The 22,555-nt window shown below is 26.5% G+C and overlaps 1 protein-coding gene across 1 annotated transcript; it reads left to right on the top strand.

Annotated features, from left to right (window-relative positions):
- Positions 1–5,294: 5,294 nt before the first annotated feature.
- LOC145841750 (ribosome biogenesis protein BMS1 homolog) lies at positions 5,295–22,215 on the top strand. Its single transcript, XM_082949105.1, has 21 exons — positions 5,295–5,494; positions 5,746–5,914; positions 6,869–6,970; positions 7,392–7,457; positions 11,749–11,865; positions 12,331–12,473; positions 13,118–13,321; positions 14,020–14,321; positions 15,836–16,005; positions 16,331–16,399; positions 16,543–16,667; positions 16,998–17,172; positions 17,545–17,688; positions 18,491–18,607; positions 18,754–18,869; positions 18,958–19,126; positions 19,483–19,800; positions 20,216–20,419; positions 20,864–20,998; positions 21,278–21,451; positions 21,695–22,215. Exons 1-21 carry the CDS (start codon positions 5,325–5,327, stop codon positions 21,887–21,889), a joined length of 3,384 nt encoding a protein of 1,127 aa, XP_082805231.1. The 5' UTR covers positions 5,295–5,324; the 3' UTR covers positions 21,890–22,215.
- The last annotated feature ends 340 nt before the right edge of the window (positions 22,216–22,555 follow it).

The following is a 22,555-nucleotide window of genomic DNA, read 5'->3' as shown; positions in this document are numbered from 1 at the left end:
ACTTGGTTAAGTTGAATTAAAAACATAAGTCTACTATACTTTTTACCTATATAAAATAACAATCAATGTTTTACCACAAAAGTTTTAATATATTTTCACTGCAACTCTAAATCTTTGGTTAATTTGTTGAAAAGTTTCCTTTTATTTTATTTACTTAAAAGTGTCTATGTTTGTGTTAAATATTTTGTTTGGTTTTGTAATTTGAAATGTTAGTTTTTTGCGTTAATTTCTATTTTACATTAAATGATTTTGTTGATTGGTTTTTTTACAGCAATCAAATTACTTGAGTAGTTTTCTAAAGTTATTGTTTTTACTTAAAAAGCTATTGTTCTATTTCAAATTTCTGCAGTAAGTTTCTGAAGAGTTACAGTGAAAATACATTAAAACTTAAGTTGAATTGTTCTTATTTTCATCTAATTTTATTTCATATAAGTTTTAAAGTTTAAGGTTGGATTTTTGAAAACTGTATTTCTCATAAACTCAGTAAATATAAAATGTGGAAGTATACTGTCTTTGACAAGGGGTTGAACTATAGAGGTGGTGTACAACTTATTAACCAAAAGGTTTTTTTTAATTTACCAACTATTTTGAGGGCTATTTGGTCGTTCAATAAGCAATAGTGTTACATATCGGTGCAGATTTCCTTTTTATTTTGTTTAGAAGAAAAATTATGTTAGTTTAGATTGATAGTCTAGTGAAATATAGTCTATTCAGTAAGTCTAAAAAGTATTTTTTTTTTAAATATTAAAAAGCTTCAGGATGACTGAGGCTAGTTTAAGGTGACTTGAAATAATTGTTGGTCACTCAGTATAGTTTTTTGATTCAAAGAGTTGCAATCCTGACAGGGTTGCCCTTTACTTAGGATAACTTGAGATATTTGATGTTTTTGAAAATCTCAGGATAATATCAGTTTGGTGTTTCTAAACCAGGCTAACAAAAGATAGTTTTAAAAAAATTAAAATCTCAGGATAGTGTTAAGGTTTTTAAAAACTCTCAGGACCTAAATTTTATATTTCTAAAATGAGATCTATTTGATCCAATTATATTAATTTATATTAATTTGTTTTCATAGAGCCAATTTTGTTAAAGAACTTGATTATTAAATGCTTTTTTGATTTTTTTTAGCCTTGAGGCAAGTGGTTTCTTTATATAAAAATCTAGCTCTTCACTACTCTTTGTTTTCACTATTTTTAATGGAATGAGTTTGAACAACTTTAACAAATTAAATAAATAAGTTTTGCTTTTTTAGATAACACTGTTTCAAATATATTTTATATATATATATTTTTTAATATCTCAATTTTTAAAATTTAAATGTTGAATATTTGAAAACAGTATTTCTCATTACTAGTTAAGTAAACATCAAATGTGGAAGCATTACATTCTATTTTTATTATTTTGAAGAAAAATTAACATGAGGTAGTTAGCACCAGAGAGAAAAATATTTTTTTAAAGATTTTAAACAACTCAGGATGACTCATGATATTTAAAGGTCACTCAGGACAGATTCTGATCACTAAAGATATATACTTTGATTCAAAGAGTGACCTTGATAAAAGTTGAAACAAAACTAAGGTTGCTTTAAAATAACACATGGAAAAATATTTATTTTGTAACCTGTAATCTGTTTTTTTAATTTTTTTAAAACCATTGACACATATCAGTAACAATGTTTGAATGATTATTATGGTCAAACTTATTTAATTAAAAAAATGTTTCTTCTTTGTGTAATTAATGTTAAAAGTTTCTCTAAATGTGATCAGTTTCTTATTTTAAATCATTTGATTGTAGAACATTGAAAATTATGAAGCAAATATATTTATGATATAGAAAAACTTGAGAGTAGTTTTAAAATTTTAATTTTATTGATAAAAGTTAAATTACATTTATTAAAGCAGTTATATAGACATAATTAATAACAGATTAAAATAAGTTTCTTTTTTTGCCCTGGTATATAAAAAAAAGTATTTGAACCAAAAAGTTCCTGTGAAATATTCAAAATTTGTTTGAACAATTGCTGCAACTTAAACCTATAGTAACCGGACTGTAAACTAGATAAAAAAAAAATCATATTCCTTTGTAAAAATTTTCAGATAGCCCTAGATAGAATGTCCATCATTGGTGCTGACAAAAGCAGGGTTCTTACTTCCTAGTTTTTTTTATACTTTCCTAGTGCTGTACCAGTCTAATAAGTAAATAAATAAATATTTATATATATATATTAAAGTGTTTATGATGACTTTTTATAAATGTATGAGTAACTAAAGTTAATATAAAACCTTTTAAAACATTAAGAAAACCTATGATATTGTGTCCTAATATATTGATCTACTAGAATGCCGCTCTGGATTTTAGTTTAGCACTTTTTGTAGCAAATACTTATCATTGTGTTATTATTAGTAACATAAGACAAATAAAGTTTTCGCAAAAACTCTTCAAACTTTATTATATATCTATACCCTTGATATCTTTAATGAACAATAAATAATTAGATTAACTTAAACTAATTTAATAAACAGCTATTTAAAATAATGAAAAAGATGACAATAAACAATAGCACTAAAGTCAGTGGATTCATAATCTTAAAAACAGTGAACAGTAATAACTAAAGGAAAATTTCTGTGCACACCATTTTATAGTAAATATTTTTCTTATTAATATTCAAAATTTAAATTTAATTGTTTACTAATAAAGATCCTAGAGAAGTAAGTTCAGTGGAATATATTGTAACAAATTTTCACAGTACTCTTTCTTTGTTAAACTAATATATGTTTCTGTGTGTTAACAATTTAAAACAATTCAACAGAGCTCTGTAATAATTATTCTTTTTTTTTAATGTATAGTAATTATACTTATTCACAATAAACACATTTAGATCTACTTTAGTTTCTATTCTTTTTTTACAGTATTTATTTTTACAGAGCTCTATTGAATTGTTAACACACATAAATATGTTAGTTTAACAAAGAAAAATTACTGTGATTTTTTTTTTTCTTAAATAAAAATTATATGTCATAAAAATTCTACTAAGTTAAATGAAATTTAAATTATTTAACAAAAGTAAGAGGAAAACAATAAAGAAATAAAGACTTATAGCTGATAAAGTTTAATTTTTAAAATCACTTTTTTTTTAATTTTTATTAATATGTTGACCCAAAATTAAACAATACACAATAATTAAAATTTCAAACCTATTTATTTTATTAAATACAAAAATAAAACTATTATTAATAATAACTATCAATTTTCTTTTTATTGATATACAAAGTAAACAATTAAAAGTAGTTAGTCCATAAAATAACTTGAACTATATTCTTATGTTAGACTAGTAAGTTTAATAAAATTTTAAATTTTGCCAGCAAAAATATGATAATAAATTCAGATAAAAATATCTTATATAAAATATCAGACCCTCTAGTGCAGGGGTCGGCAGGTCAAAAAGGAATATTTTTTTATGTGCTTTAAAAAACATATTTAAAGATAATTTTTTTGAACAAAAAAAATTATGCAATAGAAATTAGAATATCCTTTAAATATAACACTAAAATTTTATTTTTGTGTTTTCCGAAAATATTAGTATATTAAACTAGTTGAATAAAAATTTTGATGTGGCCCGCAGGCCGCAGTTTGCTAACTCATGCTCTAGTGGATAAAGCTACTTTTGAAAAGTTTACCCTGTGTTTTTGTTATCCATTTCTTTTTTTTTTTTGTTTAAAATTTTCTAGGGAATCTTTAAAAAAAAGTTTATAGGATTTATTTTTCAGTTTACTATAATACCAAGTTTTACTAAAAGGGCTCACCAGTTACAAAATTTCAAATGCAAGTAGAAGCTAAAAGTTTCAAAATAGAAAAACAATCTTATTTAGCTTGATTTGTCATTTAATAATTTTTTTGACTTTTGATTCAACATGTGAGGTAAAAAAAGAAATGAAAGAAAAGTTTTTAAATGCAATAAGTCATAACCATTAATGTTGCTTTCATAAGTAGAGCACAAATTTATTTTAATAAGAACATTTATTAATTATAATTATGATTTGAAGGCATTTTTAGAAAAAATTTGTATTGAAAGTTTAACTTTTAAAAATAATTTTTAACAAAGAATGCATAGTCAAACAGAAAGTTGTATTTGTCTAAGAATTATTTACTAGAAATAAAACTTAATATTTTTAATTGCCTTTTTACTATACTAAGATTATGTCCAGTGCAACAAATTGCATTATTTTTACAGTTGATTTAAAATTTTTGAGTAAATATAATTAAGTAAAGCTTTGTGAAAGCAATATGAAGGCCTATAATATCTTATCATATTGATTTACTGTAATGCTACTCCTGCACTCAGTTTAAGACTTGCACCAAAATATATTTTCTGTGTTTTTTAGGTACTATAAACTAAAAAATATTTACAAGAACTATCTAAAAGTAAACTTTCTCCTAAATAAATAAACTTAAGATTTATGATGAAGAAAGTACAATGATATCAATTTTAAGTAATAAACTGCTATTGAAAATAAGTTAAAAATTAAATTAATAAGTAGCTTTAGAAGCAAGTTATTTATAAAACTTAAAAATCTGTGCACAATATATAATAAAGAAATAGTCATGTACACACCATTGTTAAGTAAAAAATATTCATAAACATAATTGTAATTGTAACTACACTCAGTTTATTAAAATTAAAAATTTGTAGACTAAAAAAATGAAAATAAATCTAAAAAAAGGGCATATGATTTATTTATTTCAAAATTTATTTATACATATAATTTATTTCAAGACATTTACAGTAGATTTTGTTTCAAGCCCTTTTTTTTGAAATTGTGAATATAGCTCTGTAAAAAGCTCAAGATATATTTTAAATAGAATTAATTGTGACTTAAATTATTCAATAAATTAAGTAAATATGTTGCTTTTTTTCTATTCTGTTGTATATTTTTTTGTTCATTTTATAGTATGAAGGCTTGAATTGTTAACTAAAACTCTTACATAGAAACTACAAATAATAATGTTTAATTAATTTTTTAAAATTTATAAACTTAGTATAAAAATGTTCAAGTTACTTTCTAGAAACTGAAACAAGCAGTATTTTTACTTTTTGTTTTAAAAAAAATTTTGAAAGTAAGAATCCGATTAGTTTGTAACTTTTATATGAAAAAATCAGATATTTTCTGTTATAACCTTGGTTATGCATTAGAGTATTCATTGTTTACTTAAATGTGTGTTTGTTTTTTACTTTTAGTTATTAGTATCATTATATCAAAATAAAAAATCAAAAAAAGTTGTTTTACTATCAGGTATTGTATACAGTAAGAAACTTTAAATAAAACACAATGGAGGACTCTGGTAGTACTGCAAAGCCTCATAGGGCAAAAACAAAAGGAAGAAAAGCTGAGAAGAGAAAAATTCAAGAAAATGAAGGAGCTGTTGAGAAAACTAAAGGAAACAATCCGAAAGCGTTTGCAATCAACAATCCAAACAAGCTTAACAGATCTTTTAGGAGGTAATTTTAACTAGAGTTGTATGATTAACAACTGTATTATTTTAGTAAAAATATCTATTGTGTTAGGATTACCATTGGTGTTTCAAACTTGTATAAAAAGGAATGTTAATAAAAAAATTGATCTTGAACTGTTATATCAATTTTTTTTAATAAATTTGTTTTGTTTTTGTGTAATTTATTAAACAGTTTTTTATTAAATTAATTTAATGAAGCTTTGCCATAAGAGTTAAAACAACAAACTTTTATTTCAGAGCTCAAGACATGAAGTCTAAGAAACATCATATTCCAGTTGTTGATGCAACCCCTGATTTACCTCCTCCTAAATTTGTTGCCATTGTTGGTGGACCAAAAGTTGGCAAAACAACTTTAATGAAGGCAATAATAAAAAATTATGTACCTAAAAAAATTAGCGACATAAAGGTAATTTATTACCCTACTAAACTTATAATAGTAAGACAATATGTATTATTCTAATTAAAAAAACAGAATTTGTTTATAGAAAAATGTGAAAGTGTATCATTATTTATTTGATGAGTCGTTTTTTCTATAAGATATAACAAAATAACTTAACATATTTCTTAATTACTAGCAACTTTATAATTAGATTTGTAAGATATAATGATACACTGTATAAAGAAATAGATTTATCTACAAATGTGTTGTAAATTTTTTGTAAATACTTCATAATATAATATGGGTAATTTTGTAGCAAACTATTTTAATGATTGATTAGACCACATTTTTAGACTCCCATCTTTTTAACCTGACCTCCAAATTTTCAATGAAAAAATCATAACTCAATTAAGCTTTAAATATCTAATCAAGTTCTTCGTTTTGTTTTTCAGAAGATCATTAAGTTTACCTATACATTTTTGTATTTTGTCTCAGTTTTTTAAGCTGTTTCATTGTCAAGCAGAGCTACCAAAAAAACCTGGAATTTGACATTTTAGGCAAAAAAATAGCTACAATAATCTGGAGTTTGAGAAATTAAAAGAAAAAAACTGAAAAACTTCTAATTTTGAACAAAATCATCAAAAAAACTGGAATTTTAACTTTTTTAAAAATGAAAAATAACAAAATTTCAATTAGATACCAAAAATCTATTATAAAAGTGAAATTTTTTTTCCATCATTAAAACTTTTTTTCATTAAAATATATTTTCAAAGTACATTTTCAATTTTGTTATACTGTTTAAGACATATTTTTTTAACCTTTAGTTAGATTTTATACCAAAAATTAACCAAAAACTTTTTTTTTAACTTGGAAGAAATTCAGGAAACCTGGAAGAAATTTACCAAAAAATTCAGCAACCCTGCGTTAAGGTAGATTAAAAAAAAAATATAATAATCTAATAATGTAAATAAAATTCTACAGGGTCCAGTAACTTTTTCAACAAGTAAAAAGAGTCGTATGACTTTATTTGAGTGTAATACTGATTTGACTTCAATGATGGACATAGCAAAAGTAGCTGATCAAGTTTGTAATTTTTTTATAACTATTAGTTTACAAGTACCTTATACTTTGTTCTTAAATTAAATTGTATTAATTATAAAATCTAATATTTAAATTTCAAAGCAAAACAAATGAGAACATGTGAGTTAAAGTAGATGAAGCTTGTATATTTTCACAGTTTTATTAAATGTTGTTTATTTATAAATAAGTTTAAATTTAAACTATTAATATTTTTAAATGTTAATCTGTTTCAAATACTTTTATGTTTACAACTATTTTTTTTGCAAGTAAAAGTAGTATAAACTTCAAAAATTAATATGTAATTAGTTTAAAGAAAAGTAAGATAATGAAAGTTTGAATATCTTTAATTCATCCTTAATTGTTTTAAATTTAATTAATAAATTTGTTTTTATAAAATTTCATAACTGACCAATTATTTTTATAGGTACTTGTTCTTATTAATGCAAATCAACTTGATATGCATGTCTTGGAGTTTTTAAATATGTGCCAGGTGAGAGATATTGTTTGTTTACATACTTTAATTTTAAAAATAACTATGAAATAATGTTTATAGCTTGAAAATTGCTAGTAATGTTTTCATTAGTTGAGATACATTTTATTTCTTTTACGTATTTAAATATAATACTTCTTATTGGCCACTTAATGCTTAAAGAGAGCAGTAATACTAAACTTCTTTGTAGACATTATTATTTGCATTTTATTGTTTGGTAACATTTTTAGTTAACATTTTTTCAGTATCTTAAATGTGTGTAAAAGTGGTGCATACACAAGCAAATTATATATACGTTAAGTTCTATAAATTGTTATAACATCAGTCTTTAGTCGGTTTTTTTTCCTTAAGACAATTTAGTCTCTTTAATATAGTTTTTGAAATTTTGAATAATTGTGCAATCTTTTTCCAGTAATATATAACCACTAGTTTATCAGAAAAATCATAACTGCATTGTTTTAAACAAGGCAACCAATTTCTCACAATACTTAGTAGTATAAAAGTAATTAAAAAGTTGAGCTAACGTAGATATTTTTTTTAATAAGATTAAATCAATAAGATTTTTATATCAATGAAAGGTTGCTTAATTATTTAGTATCTTTACATTTTTATAGATTCTTTGTTTTATCAAAAAGTTCATACTTTTTTCAAGTCTGATAACTTTTAAATAAAATATACTTACACAATTTTAAAAAGTCTATTTCAAAACTTTTTTTTTTGTAAATGGTTGAGTAGTTTTTAATTAGATCAAAAAAGTTATTTTATTTATTTAGAGTTAAACTCAAAATTTTCGTTAATATTTTTTCTAGTTTGTTCCATTTTAACAAACGAATTTGTTCAGTTTTTTTGTTTGTTTATTGTACATAATATGGGAACGGGTCTAAATTGCGCGAAGACAAAAGTGCGCGAGGTTACTAAATTGCACGCGGGGACTAAATTGCACGAGAACAAAATTGCACGAGTGTACAAAATTGCACGAAGATACTTTTGCACGAAGACTAATTTGCACGCGGGCACAAAATTGCACGAGGGGACAAAATTGCACGAAGACTATTTTGCACGGAAGGTCGATTTTGCACGAGTTACAATTTTGCACGGAAGGTCAATTTTGCACGACAGACAGTTTTGCACGGAGGGTCAATTTTGCACAAAAATATCAACTTAAAATAACTAAATAAAAAATATAATAAAATCTTATGTTTTATAAAAAAATAATAATAAGCATTTGCTAGTGTAGTTCATTCTAATTTAACCAGGTTTAAATTAATTTTATTTTATTTTTTTTTAAATATGTATAACCTTTTTTTAATTAAAACTAAATTAATGTGTTTAAAAACTATTATAAATTAATATTTTATTTTAATAAAAATAAAACTAGAATTTTATCATACTTAAAATAATCCTAATTTAAAAATAGACATGTGTTGATGTAAACATAAATTATATTATAATTATACTAAATTTAGATATGAAATAAAACAAGATTAAAAAAGAAATAAATAAATAAAATTTTACATGGGTAGGTGTTAAAATTGCGCGAGTGTACAAAATTGCACGAGGGGACAAATTTGCACGAAGATACTTTTGTACAGAAAAAACGAGCATGCGAAATAGTAAAACAATTAAATAAATTTAGAAAAGATAAAATCCTTCTTTTGAAATTTTTATTGTGCATTGTACAAAAAGTTCTGTTACGGCTTTGTACTTCCATAAATTATATTTAAAATTGTACTTTTTTGTTTTATATAAAAGTTTTAAACCTAATTTATATATCATTATTTTATATTTTTCTAAGCTTTATCTTAGTTGCACCAGTATTTGCACGCGTTTTAGTCTAATTAGCTCTTAAATTTCTCCTGCTCTGTATTTTCTCTTTATCTAACCAAGACTTGCGAAAAAGCACTGTCAGAATCAATTTTATTTTTACATTTTTAGAAGAAAAAGGAAATATAAGCTTTTGACTTAAATGAAACAAACAAAATAATACAACAGCTACAATTAGTTAATTTCTATTTTTAACAATAAAAAATAGTTTAAACAAAACTCTTTTTTTGGTAATTATATTTTAATAATGGTTAGAATCTAATTTTATAATCTAGTTTTTATTTTTATTTATATAAATTTTTTTGATAGATTTTTGTTTATTATTGAATTTGTTCAATTAGAAATTATATTTATTATTATTTCATTTAAATTTAATTAGTTATTTATATCATTTAATTTGACTTTTTATATTAATTTTATTAACTTTTGTTTTGGACTTTGATTTAATGTATTTATTATTTAGTTTTTAATTTTTGTAAATCTTAAATATTTTTTGATTTTTTAAAGCTTATTTATTATTAAGTTAGTTGATTTTTTATATTCTAACTTTTTTTATCATTTAAAAAAATCTAATTAACATTTAATTTTTTTCTACTTGAAATATTTTTTTTACTTAAAAGTATTATATATATTTTTTTATTTACTTAAATTTTTCACTATTTTATTTTTTTATTTTTTACTTAATATTTTTTTCTTATATGTCGTTATTTAGTTATTAAATTTTATAATTCAGATTTTTTTTTTTTTGCTTAATATGTAATTTTGTTTCGTATTTTTTATTATTAAGTTATAAAGTTTTTAATTCTGTTTTTTTTTTTTTTTATTTTTTCGTTATTTAGTTATTAAATTTTATAATTCCGATTTTTTATTTTTTTGAATAATATATAATTATGTTTTGTATTTTTATTTTTAAATTATAACTTTTTTTATTCTGATTTTTATTTTTCGTTATTTAGTTATTAAATATTATAATTCAGATTTTTTTTTTGAATATTATATAGTTTTGTTTTGTATCATTTATTATTAAGTTATAAATTTTTTAATTTTGATTTTTTTATTTTTTAAATATTATTAAAAAATTTCGTGCAAAAGAGTCTTCTCGTGCAATTTTGTCCCCTCGTGCAAAAATGTCTACGCGCAATTTTGACCCGTCCCTGGGAAGGAAACAAAACCCGTGCAAAATTGACCCTCCGTGCTAAGTTGTCACTCGTGCAAAAATGACCCTTCGTGCAAAAGTGTCTGCGTGCAAAATTGTCTGCTCGTGCAAAAATATACCCTCGTGCAAAAGTGTCTTCGTGCAAAAGAGAGCCTTCGTGCAATTTTGTCTGCGTGCAATTTTATCTTCGTGCAATTTTGTGCTCTCGTGCAAATTAGTCTTCGTGCAAAAGTATCTTCGTGCAATTTTGTGTTTTCGTGCAATTTTGTCCCCTCGTGCAATTTTGTACGCTCGCGCAATTTAGACACCTACCCACATAATATATATAATAAGCAAAAATTTACTCTCTATCATGCAATTATAAGTTAAAAAAATTGTATTATATGCTGTTTAAGAAAAAAGCTAAGCTGTGTCTAAATAGCATAAAGTTGTTTAAAGTTGTAAACTATATTTAAATCAAATTATATAAAAACAATATATATATATATATATTATTGTTGAAAGACTATAAGCATTAGTTTGTTTTAATAATTTAGTTCAATTATGGTCATAAGGCTTATAAAGTTCTTTTTTAGAAAAAATCTTTAGTACAGGTGATTAGAAAAAATTAAATAAATTTTAGATAAGTTTAAAAACCTTTTTTGGCAAACACGAAGAAAGTAAAATTTATCATGGCAGAACTTTTTTTGTTTTTTTTGGCTTTTTAAGTATTTAGTAATTTTTAATGGTCATTTGATTTGATATTTTCAGTGACAACCATGTATTAAATACCTTTAATCATAAAATTTAAATTTTTTCTTATAAAAATATTTTGTCAATTAAAAAAATTATAGTTTTAACCTACCCTTTTTAAGCTTTTTATGTTGTGTTTATAATAAACTGTTTTTTATAAAAAATCTAGAACTTAGTTTACAAATTTTTATAATTATCTATTGTGTAATATTGTTTGAATTTATAATGAAGTGCTCGATGCTTTGTAAATGATCAGAGAAAACTAAATTAAAAATCAGTTTTATCTTTATACTGATATTAGAAAAATAGATAGGTTCTCCAAAAGAAATTGTGGGTATATATTTTAACAAAACGATATATTTTTTAAAACAGTTGTTACACTAGTCTGTTAAGTAGACCAGTTCAGCAGTCACTTTTGGTTCATGTTTTGTTAATAATGTCACTGGCCCCCTGCTCTACTTCGTAACCTAATGAAACAACTGTATCATATAAACATTGTGTTTTGTTTAAAACCTATTTACATTTAAATTGTGTGTGTTTTAGACTTCAAACTTAATAGAAACATAATTATGTTTTAAGGTTGCTGGTATGCCTAGAGTTATGGGAGTCTTAACACATATAGATACTCTACCTCAAAAGGCTATAAAAATGACAAAGAAGAAAATAAAACATAGATTTGGTGTGGAAATTTGTAAGGTTTTTAATGTTTTTATATTGCTAAAATTAATTTACGTAAGTAATATTGTAAAGTTATATTACACGAAGCTGCAGGTAATGCTTAAATTTGTAAAAATTAGTTTACTGTTTAAAATCTTGTAAAATATTAAGATAAATGTTTAAAGTATAAAGCTGAAAATAAAAAGGTTCCAATTTTTAACTTTTTAACTTTTTAACTTTTTTGATAATTTTAAATGTTTTTGCATCGAGGAAATAAAGTTTGTATATTCTAAACTAAAATAAATCACTTTATGAACACTGTATCAAAATATAAAAATATAACCGCTTCGTTTAAGGTATATTATTTACTATACGTAATAAAAATAAAGTTTTACTAAATATAAGTAAGTAAACTGTCAAGTATTGTATAAATAAAACTTTCCACCCATCAGATTATTTTATAGTACTAAATGCAGTTTTTAAATAAGAACAAATGCATTTTAGGGAGCGAAATTGTTTTACTTAGACCGGTTAATATATGGTGAATATGGTAAAAAAGAAATAAAGAATTTGTGCAAGTTTTTCCACAATAAAAAGTTGAGACCAATCGACTGGAAGAATAATCACCCGTATGTCGTTGCTGACAGGTTAGTCATGACTTTAAAATTGTTCTTAATAAATAGTTAGGTAAACTAATAATTATTGCGTTAATAAAGCAAGTTTATTTTTTAATATTAGTTTGGAAGTTTGCAGTTTTATTTCTTCTTACAATTTTTTCAAACCAAATAAATCAATGAGAAATTTTCAAAAGTAGTTAATGTATTTATGGTAAACATTATTCATACACAATTTTATGAAATTTTTGCAAAATTTTCAAATTTGTGTTTGTTGCTATAATAAAAACAAGTAATTTTTGCAAAAATTTTAAAAGACTGTATAACATTTGTGAGGAAAAAAAAGTTTTTTTTTTTTAAATTTGTTCAACAACATATCTAACTCAATTTGTTTAATCATTTAGTTCATTTGAAATTATTTACCTAGGTTTGCAAAGTTACATTTTGTTATTTGATAATACCCATCATGGTTGCAAACTGTTTTACAAACATTTTCACCAGTTTAGTTTTTTTAATATTTAACAATAAAAATCAAAGCTAAGATACATAATATTATTAAAATATTTAAAAGTTTATATCTAATACTAAAGAACTTTTAAGTGACATAAATTCTAATACATGTGTAAATAGTAAACTTATACTGATAATCTAGCATAAGTAATTTCGTCACAAAACAGGATGGAGGACATAACAGACCCTGAACAAGTTCGCTTGGATGAAAGCATCGACCGAACGATAGCAGTATACGGATATGCGAGGGGACAAAACTTGCTTCCTTCACAAAAAGTTCACATTCCCGGCGTTGGTGACTTTGATATCGACGATTTGAGTTTCAAAGACGACCCTTGTCCTTTGGCTTCCAATACAGCTAAAAAAAGAAGGTTTTCACAGTTTTACTTTTTGAAATAGTTTTTTTCACTAATTTTAAGAAGTAATAACTATTCTATTTAATTTAAATGAAAAGTTTCTATAGGATAGATTTTTTATGTAAAATCGAATCTTTACTACTTAACATTTAAAAGTTGTTTATAGTTCCAGGTTTTTCCAGGTTTATTTTCAAAACTTCTTAAATTCCACATTTTATAGCGTGAATGGTCGAATTCCAAGATTCTAGGTTTTTTTTCTAACCCTGTATTTTAGATTTTTATTAAGAAACACATTTAAAGTAGTATTGCAGTATCTTTTAAAAAAATGATATACTATTTAAGACAGTTTTTACCTTAAACTTATTTTTTGGAAAAGGACAAAAAACATGTATTTTCAAAAACCTGGAAGAGTTTCAGAATACCTGTAAAAAAAAATTCAAAAAACCTATAGCAATACTGATAAAGACTTAATTAAATTTTTGTAATTATTTCAATATCAGCGCCGTTATATAAAAAATAAGTTGATCAAATATCAAATAAACTTTTGAATGAGTACAGCTCGGTTATAAAAGACTAATGTTCAAACTTTCAGCTAAACAAACAAAATAGCTTCAAACACGCACTCGAACTTAAAAAATTTGCACAGCCACTTTCAATTTTCAATCGTTTGTTAAAACTACGAAAGAAAATTACACCCAACGAATTTCACGCAGAATACTGGATATGCGCGATCGCAACGTGCACGCCCCGATGTCGGGCGTGGGAGGGATCGTGTACGACGCGGACTCCGTCTACCTGAACGTGAACGAGGGGGGAGCGGGCGCGGAGAAGCAGAGAAAGAGGGCCAACGTCGAAGACGAGGAAGAGGAGAAAATGATGATGAAGGACATTATGACGTCAAAGGAAGCGGGCGATGCAGAGTTGGAAGATGGAGGGATTCGAATGTACAAGCACGGCAAGGTGATAACGGGTGGTGACGAGACTAAAAGAATGAAGCTGGATTCAGAAGCGGATGGTGAGTGCTGTAAGACAAGTTTTGTTTTAAATTAAACTTTTAACATATTTATCAAATTTTTGTTTCTATTACAACCGAAATAAAACTTAAGCCATATTTTAAACTATAAATTTTCATTTTATAAAGTTACTGGTTTGTTATTGTCTCTTAGACTTATGACTGTTCTTACTGTTTTTACCGCTATTTTTTTTAAGCTCACAGATAAAGGCAAACATTTATTTTGGTGAGCACATGTTTAAAAATATGTGAAATACGTGAGATTAATTTTTTGAATTTTTTAATAAAATAATTATTATTCTATCAAAAAATATACTCTAGAGTCTAGAACAAGGTTTCCTAAAGTTTTGTCATAAGACTCCCTCCCATAAGACTCCGAAGAAATTTATAAGAAACTTTAAATTCTTAAATTCTTCTAAAACTTTTTTTTTTGTTTTTTTTTTTTGCTCTTCATTATTAACTCCAGAATATCTTATGTAGTTTTCAACATATATCCTGATGGCCTCCCCCCTTTTCAGTTTATGGCCCCCTTAAGTCTCTGAAATTTTCTTCTAATATCTAGTATAAGTTTCAAAACTACCCTTAAATACTCCTAAGAACTTTTTTTCGTACTTCATCACCAACTCAAGAATATCTAGTGCAAGTTTCAAAATATGGCCTCATGGCCCCAATATGTCCCTTTACTAATTAAGACCCCCTTGTTGACCCCTTTAATTGGCTTATGGCCCCCCTAAATTTCTAAAATTTTTCCAAAGAGAAACATATAGCCCACTTTGGAAACAAACCCTGCTGTAGAAGAATTGATTCTTTCAAGAAATAACACATCAGTTTTTTTGTCTAATTTGATATATGACTAATTTTTAATGCACGACTATAAAATTAATACACAAAATAGTTTTCATTTACAAACTATAAAATAACAACAAGCTAATGTTACCAAAACTAAAAGAAATATATTTTAGTGCAAGAAAAAATAGTTCTACAATAAATATTTTAAACGCAGAATTGAACTTAGATTTAGCATTAGTTTGAGGTTTAGCAACGTGTTTTAGAACTCTAATGTTTCCATATACAAATAAATATGTATATAAATTTAGCAAGACAAAAATAAACTTTTGCCTGGAACAGCTGTTTCAGCATTCTAAACGGTGAGCCAGCCGTTCCAGCTGGGTATGTACTCTATGAATTCAATGAAAAGCAAACTCATAAGTACAACTACAAAATTATACAAAATTAGATAGTAAGTAGTATATAGCGTAAATATATATATACATAAATTATAGTTTTTATATTTATAACGCTGTTTTATTAAAATAAACACCTTTATGTAACAATTGAATAAAGTTTTTTTTTCCACAATTTTTATGGTTTTGAAATTGACAAAAGTAAATTATTTCTAAGGGATCAATTTGACCTAAGTTGTGGAACTCTATCTGATATTTTAACATATTATTCGTCAAATTTTAACTCTAGACACAAAGTAAGTGAAATATTTTTACACTAAAATAATATAACAGAAGATGAATCTGGAGACGACAGTGAATCTGAAGAGTCCGGAGATGAATCTGGAGATGAAAGTGAATCTGAAGCTGAAGAATCTGAGGATGAAAGTGAAAATGAAGAATCTGGGGATGAAAGTGAAAATGAAGACTCTGAGGATGAAAGTGAAAATGAAGACTCTGAGGAAGTTAGTTAGACTTAATATTTGTTTTTAAGATATTTCTAAAATGCAGATAATTTGATATTTTATTGTATACACAAATCAGTTTAAACATGGAAATAGCACTTAAAGTGAAACTTAGATAAAACATTCTGAAAACAATCGATGAATTAGGTTAAGCTATTAAAAATTAATCTAATGCATTAAAGAATTTAAAGTACTTATTTATAACTTTAAATAAGAAATTTATTAAGTTAGAAAAAAAAAATTACTTATTATTTTTGAGTAATTAATGATAGTAAGCATTGCTAAATGATAATATAATATATTTATAAGTGTAATATTTTAAAAGGAGGAAGAAACAGATAAACTAAACTGGAAAATCAACATTGCACAAGAAGCGAAGCTGGCCTTTTTTGAAGTAAGAATTTTCATGTGTTGTGAAAAGTTTGAGGTCTAAAAAAATTTTTGTTTTTAACTAAGTGATATAGTTTTTTAAATTTGTAAGCGTGAATTAAAAAAAAATGTCTAAATAAATTTTATAAAATATTTGTTTCTCAACAGCGTCAGACAAAGGACCTTTCACATTTAGTATACAACGATAATGATGATAAAAAATTGGATGATGTTGACAATAATGACGATGGAGAATTGTTTACCGTCAGCGATAGAGCATTCAATACTAAAAGGTTTTTGTAGAAGTTGTATTAATTATTTATAAGTAGAAGTCTGAAACTTCAAAGTTAGATAAACTATACTACAAGGTTCACTATATGACCTTGTTTGGGTTTATAAAGGTAAACTACACGTACAACTTCAGCTAAAATATATAAACTCAATAATAGTACATTTGTTTAGTTTACCTATAACAAACAAAGTTAAAAATAGCTTAGTTTGATTTATATAATCATATATATTCAAAAAAACAACAAAAATGGTTATAATAACTTTAGATAAAATTGGTAGTAAGCTTATTAAAATTATCAATAAAAAAGTAATTAACGAAAATACTTCAATAGGGATGCCAATTATTATTACGATGTGAGCAAAAATTTCGACGAGCAAAGAACGAACTCGGTGAAGTACGAGCACCTCTGCGATTGGGAGGTTGAAGAAGAAAAATTGAAAATGATGGATCATTTTGTCACTGGGGAGTGGAAAGCAGATGAAGACGCGAAAACTTTGCTCGATCAGGTACTTGTATATTTGTGCAGTTCGCACTGTGTATACTTAACGTGATTGAAATTTATTAATCTTGTTGTAAACAGTAAAGCGTAATTACTAACAACCTCAGTCGTTTTGAAGCTCACTTTGGTAGTTTCTCAACTGTTGTTTACATAGGTTTTTGATTGTTGTAGTAAAACGAAAAAAGTATACATTTAAAAATTTAATTTTAAACTATTTATTAAATATTTAGTCCAGAATTCAGTACAATATGAACAACATTAATTCCTATTTATTTACTTTCTATGGTTTTTTCAATTACACTAAAATAAAATGCGTCTTTTAAACTAAGTTGGATGCAATTTCTTAAACTTTCTTGAACTTACAACATTAAACTCACAGGACGACGCGTTGTTCGGAGACTTCAAAGACTTGGAGTCGTGCGGTGACAAGGAAGGCGACTCCGGTTGCGGAGATGAAGATGAAGAAAAATCCGATGCGGAATCCAGTGATGAAGACGAACCTTACAGGAGAGTTGAAAAAGAAGTGAGTTTGAATTTACACTGCAAAACTTTTATGTATCCGACTACAACATGGTTTTGAACGAATGTGATGTATGTTTGTGTTCATTTGAATTAAAAGTGAAAAATTTTTAATCAAGGATAGTTATATGAATACAATATTTTCTACATGTTTATATCGGTTTTGAAAATAATTTGCGAATATAATTTTTTTGAGTTTTAAAGCTGTAGTTATTGTTAATAACAATTTTCTTTTGATTAATTATGTAAGAAAGAAAGATACAAATTTATTTTTAGTATCAGCTTTCTTAATAATATGTTATTTAAAGCTGTCTTTTTATGTTTAAATAACTTTTCTTAATTCAAAAATGTATATAAATAGTGCAACTTAAATACTTTTATCAAGTATAATCAGAACTTTTAGATACTTTTGTTACTTGTTTCGAAATTGCAATAACTTTTGATAGTGATTTTTTAATGTTATTCAAGTATGTTCAAATGTAATAAATTTTATATAAGTATTATAACAAAATAAGTGTTCATTAATAAGAAAGTTTAAAAAAATTTTAAATCCAAGAATAATTTTATACCAAAATTTTTTCAAAGCTTACTTGGGATCAAAAAAAAAATTAAGATTTTAGATTATTTTTTTAAAGTCCAACTACTGCCGACTAAAAACAGTTTTTACCTAGTACAAACGTCAATATTTTATTGATTCGATAAAATAATTTTGTTATAAATTAATACATTTATTAAAATATTAAGTTGCCAAAAATTAAGTTAAAAAATTTATACAATAGAAATTACCATTGAACTTAATGTTTTAGACTAAAAAAGAACGTGAAGCTAGGGCAAAAGAAAAAAGAATGGAAAAGAAACTTAAGCAAAAAGCTTTGTTTGACAGAAACTACGATCTGAACAAAGATGGAAAGCTAGTCAGCACTGTTAGTTTTTATTAAATATATTTTTGCGAATAAGGATTTGTAAGACAATATTTTCAAATGATATTCTCGTACAGCTTTTAAACTTGAAAAATGTATTGTTTCAATTTTCATCTTTATTTTGATTTCAACTAAATGCGTTTTTCAAGGGCGAGGTGTCTTTGTTCGACGAGCAGAAGAACGTGTTCGCCGAGCAAGCGCGCGTCAACAGGGAGGAGTTCTCGCATTTGGACGAAAAACAAAGATGCGAAATCGAGGGTTTCAGGTAAAAAAAAAATTATCTGCTAAACAAGCAGTCATGCTTTTGTTCTTACACCAACAAATTCAGTTGACTAAACTAAAAAACTCCACAGGGCGGGATTGTATGTTCGTGTTGAATTGAGCAAGGTTCCCGCGGATTTCGTGCGAAACTTCTCACCCCACCACCTGCTCATTCTCGGCGGTTTGCTGCCGGACGAAACCAGTTTCGGATACGTTACGGCGAAAGTGCTAAAGCATAAGTTCTACAAGAGAGTCATGAAGGTTGGTTTTGAAGCTCCGTTGAAAAATTTGCTCAGCTAAATTTAGTGTTATTAGATACAAATTTAACTCGGTACACGGTATTTGAGTACTACGATTACAAAAACAATATAGGTGTTTTTGTGTTTTATGCTTTAATTTTTATTTGAAACGCTTAATTTTTCTTAATGCTTCTGTGTAAAAGAAAAAAATAATTACGTTTAAAATAAAAATTAGTTTATGTGCATCTTTTATGTTGTCCAAATTTAACTTTAATAAGTACATGTTTTGTACTTTTAAATAAAAAAGCAATTTTTTTTCTGAAATAGCTTTCCTAAGTTATTTTCATCTAAAAACATCTAAAACCAATCCACAAACAGTCCGAAGACCCGATCACGCTGTCCATCGGGTGGCGCAGGTTCCAGACGCGGCCGATGTACTTCAAGATGGAGCACAACATGCGGCAGAGGTACCTCAAGTACACGCCCGAGTGCCAGCACTGCCACTGCGTCTTCTACGGCGCCTTCGCCCCGCCCAAGACCGGCATCGTGGCGGTGCAGACGGTGGGCAACGACAAGGACTACCGGATCGCGATGACCGGGGACGTGGTGGAGATCGACGCGAGCGTCAACCTGAAGAAGAAGATTAAGCTGACGGGCGATCCTTACAGGGTGGACAAGAACACGGCTTTCATCAAGGTATGTTGTTGGAGGTAAAGTTTTAGTGTTGATGAATAAAATTTCAAAAGCGCACATACAGCTGTAATATCTGGTAAATCGTTGTTGGTGAACTAAATTGAGTTTTGTTCGTCCTTGCAAGTTGTAACAATCAATTCACAGTTTGTTTATAAATGAAAGGTTAAAAAAGCAAGTAGTAATATGCAGTTTTGTCATTTTATGTATATTAGTCCTTATACATCTAAGGGTTGGATACAGTAAACCAATTATTTAATTCCGTTGACCAAATGACAAATTTAAGCAAAATTCTTAGTAGCCAATTAAGCGCGTTTCTTTTGAGTCAAAACTTGACCAATGACTTGATTTTGGTTTAAAATGTTTCTTTTTTTTACTAAATTAATAAATTTCAAGTGAAATTTACCAAAAATTTCCGCAGGGCATGTTCACGAGCTCGCTCGAGGTGGCGAAAGTGGAGAACAGCGCCATCAGGACAGTTTCGGGTATCAGGGGCACGATCAAGAAGGCGGTCAGGAGCGACTCGGACAAAATTGGCGGGCCGGACGGGAGTTTTCGCGCCACTTTCGAGGACAAGATCAAAATGAGCGACATCGTTTTCTTGAAGGCTTGGGCCAACGTGCCTGTTAGTTTGTTATGTTAACTACAAGGTAGAAAAAGTATAACGATAACAATAAAAATGTTTTAATAAAATAAAAAATGTTTAATTAATTTACATGTTAGAAATATAATTTTAAAGAAAAAAATGAAAATAAATATACCATATAATTTGTGTACTCAGTAAAACTGATTATTTTTTGTTCGATGTTTATGGTGTTTAAAATAAGCTAATATTGAGATGACAACTATAAAAGTATTATTAAAGTCAACTAACTAAGCATACAAAGTTGAAAGACGTTAAAACATAAAGTATTAAACGTTTATTTGAACTTATTGAAAAATATTAACAAAATATACTTAATCTATTTTTTCATTATATTATAACTTTGCTAGTTTAATTTTTAGATTTCTATAGTAAAGCTTGAATGAAAAATCTACAAAACTTACAATTGAAAACTCTACTTCACAGGTGCCGCAATATCACGCTTACGTGACAAATCTGCTGTTAGAACAAAAAGATAGCTGGGTGGGAGAAAAAACCATCGGTAGAATCAGGTTCGAAAACAAAATGAAAGCGCCCGTCAATCCTGATTCGCTGTACAAAGTACGTGACAAAATATGTTGAGTGTGAATATTTAATATCTAGTTTTAAAAATTCATTTCAGTTAATTCTGATTCATTTTACAAAGTACGTTTCAATAGAGTTGCGCAGATTATATATTTTTTTTACAACCAGGTTTTGGTGATAAAAATTGCGACCTTTTTAAGTATGATAAAATAGTAAACTGCACATAACAACGTTGCTTATCTATAATCAAAATACGTTTCAAAAAACAATAAGTTTATCCATTTAGTTTTAAAACTTGCATGAACAATTTCACAGGCGATTGAACGGCCAGTGATCAAGCGCGAGGGGTTGGTCCTCAACCCGAAGCTGCAGAAAGAACTTCCGTTCAGCTCGAAGCCGAAGTTCATGCGAAAGAAGATGGTGACGAAGGCGCAGAAAACTTTGAAGCCCGTGAAGAAGAGCGTGATGCGAAACAAGGACGAGCACGAGGTATTTTATTATTTGTAAATTGTTTGTGTATTTAATTTTTTAAATCTAAGTCTAAAGTTATAAATAAAAAAATGTTATTTAACTTTGTCAAAAATAAAGTATTTTATATTACAGTACATCAATATTATTAGGTAATTAGTGAGCTATTCGTTGAGATAGTGGCGTGCTACTTCTTTGTTTTTGAATTAAATAGGATTAAAATTCACAAAATCTAATTGAACTCATCATATTGTAAAATCACAGATGAACAAGCTGATCACCCAGCTGAACACAATCGTCAAGAACAAGAAGGCAGAGCAGAGAGCCGCCGACAAGAAGAGGTACAAGTACTGGAAGGAAGAGCAGGACAAGAGAGATCTCGAGGCGCTGAGAAGGGACAAGCAGAAGGTGAGAGCTTACCACAAGGGCATAAGCAAGAGCGAGAGAGGAAAAAAATAAATGCGTAAATAGAAATAGAGAATATGCTTAGGCTGGTTTTTATGTCAATTTAATTTAGAATATGTTTTCAAAGTACTTTTTATAAGTTGTTTTCAAAAAATGTCTTCTGGTTTAAAGTTATCACTTTTAGCTTTTTAGATTTTTATTGTTATATAAACTTGACAAATAAAATATTTTAAACTGTTTTTAAAAGGTAAAGTGTTAGGAAAATATGAATGTTACTTTCAATATTAAGTATCATGATTGTAAACTTTTGTTTTTTTTATTTAAACTTTCACGTTAGCACTTGTTTTTAGTAAATGCGTTTAATTAAAATATATCTCAATGCTAAAACTTGTTTTTTTGTTATACTTAATGTATGTGTGAAATAAACTTAAGTCTTTTATCAATTTGCAGTCTAATTAATAAACATTTCAATTTTGATTATAAACTATTAATAACAAAAGGGTTGATCATGCCAATTCGATCATCAGACCACATCAGACTATTAATAACATTTACATTATCTAAAAATGACTATTTCATGTCTACTTAGTTACTTGAAATAAAGAAGATTTTTACAACAGTAATAGTTGTAATACGGACATAAAATATGTACAAAGTCTTCTATTTTGATATTTTTTTATAATAAAATTGTCAACAGGGCTGCTACACACAGGTATGAAA

Source organism: Thalia democratica, chromosome 7 (genome assembly GCF_965202585.1).
Source record: "Thalia democratica chromosome 7, ktThaDemo2.hap1.1, whole genome shotgun sequence".
NCBI classification, from domain to species: domain Eukaryota; kingdom Metazoa; phylum Chordata; class Thaliacea; order Salpida; family Salpidae; genus Thalia; species Thalia democratica.
This window is presented reverse-complemented; position numbering and strand designations above follow the sequence as displayed.

Coding starts and splice junctions, on each gene's coding strand:
- LOC145841750 (XM_082949105.1), top strand. CDS start 5,325: ATGGAGGACTCTGGTAGTACTGCAAAGCCTCATAGGGCAAAAACAAAA. Junction 16,400..16,542: donor CGAAGCTGGCCTTTTTTGAA/GTAAGAATTTTC, acceptor GTTTCTCAACAG/CGTCAGACAAAGGACCTTTC. Junction 16,668..16,997: donor AGAGCATTCAATACTAAAAG/GTTTTTGTAGAA, acceptor ATACTTCAATAG/GGATGCCAATTATTATTACG.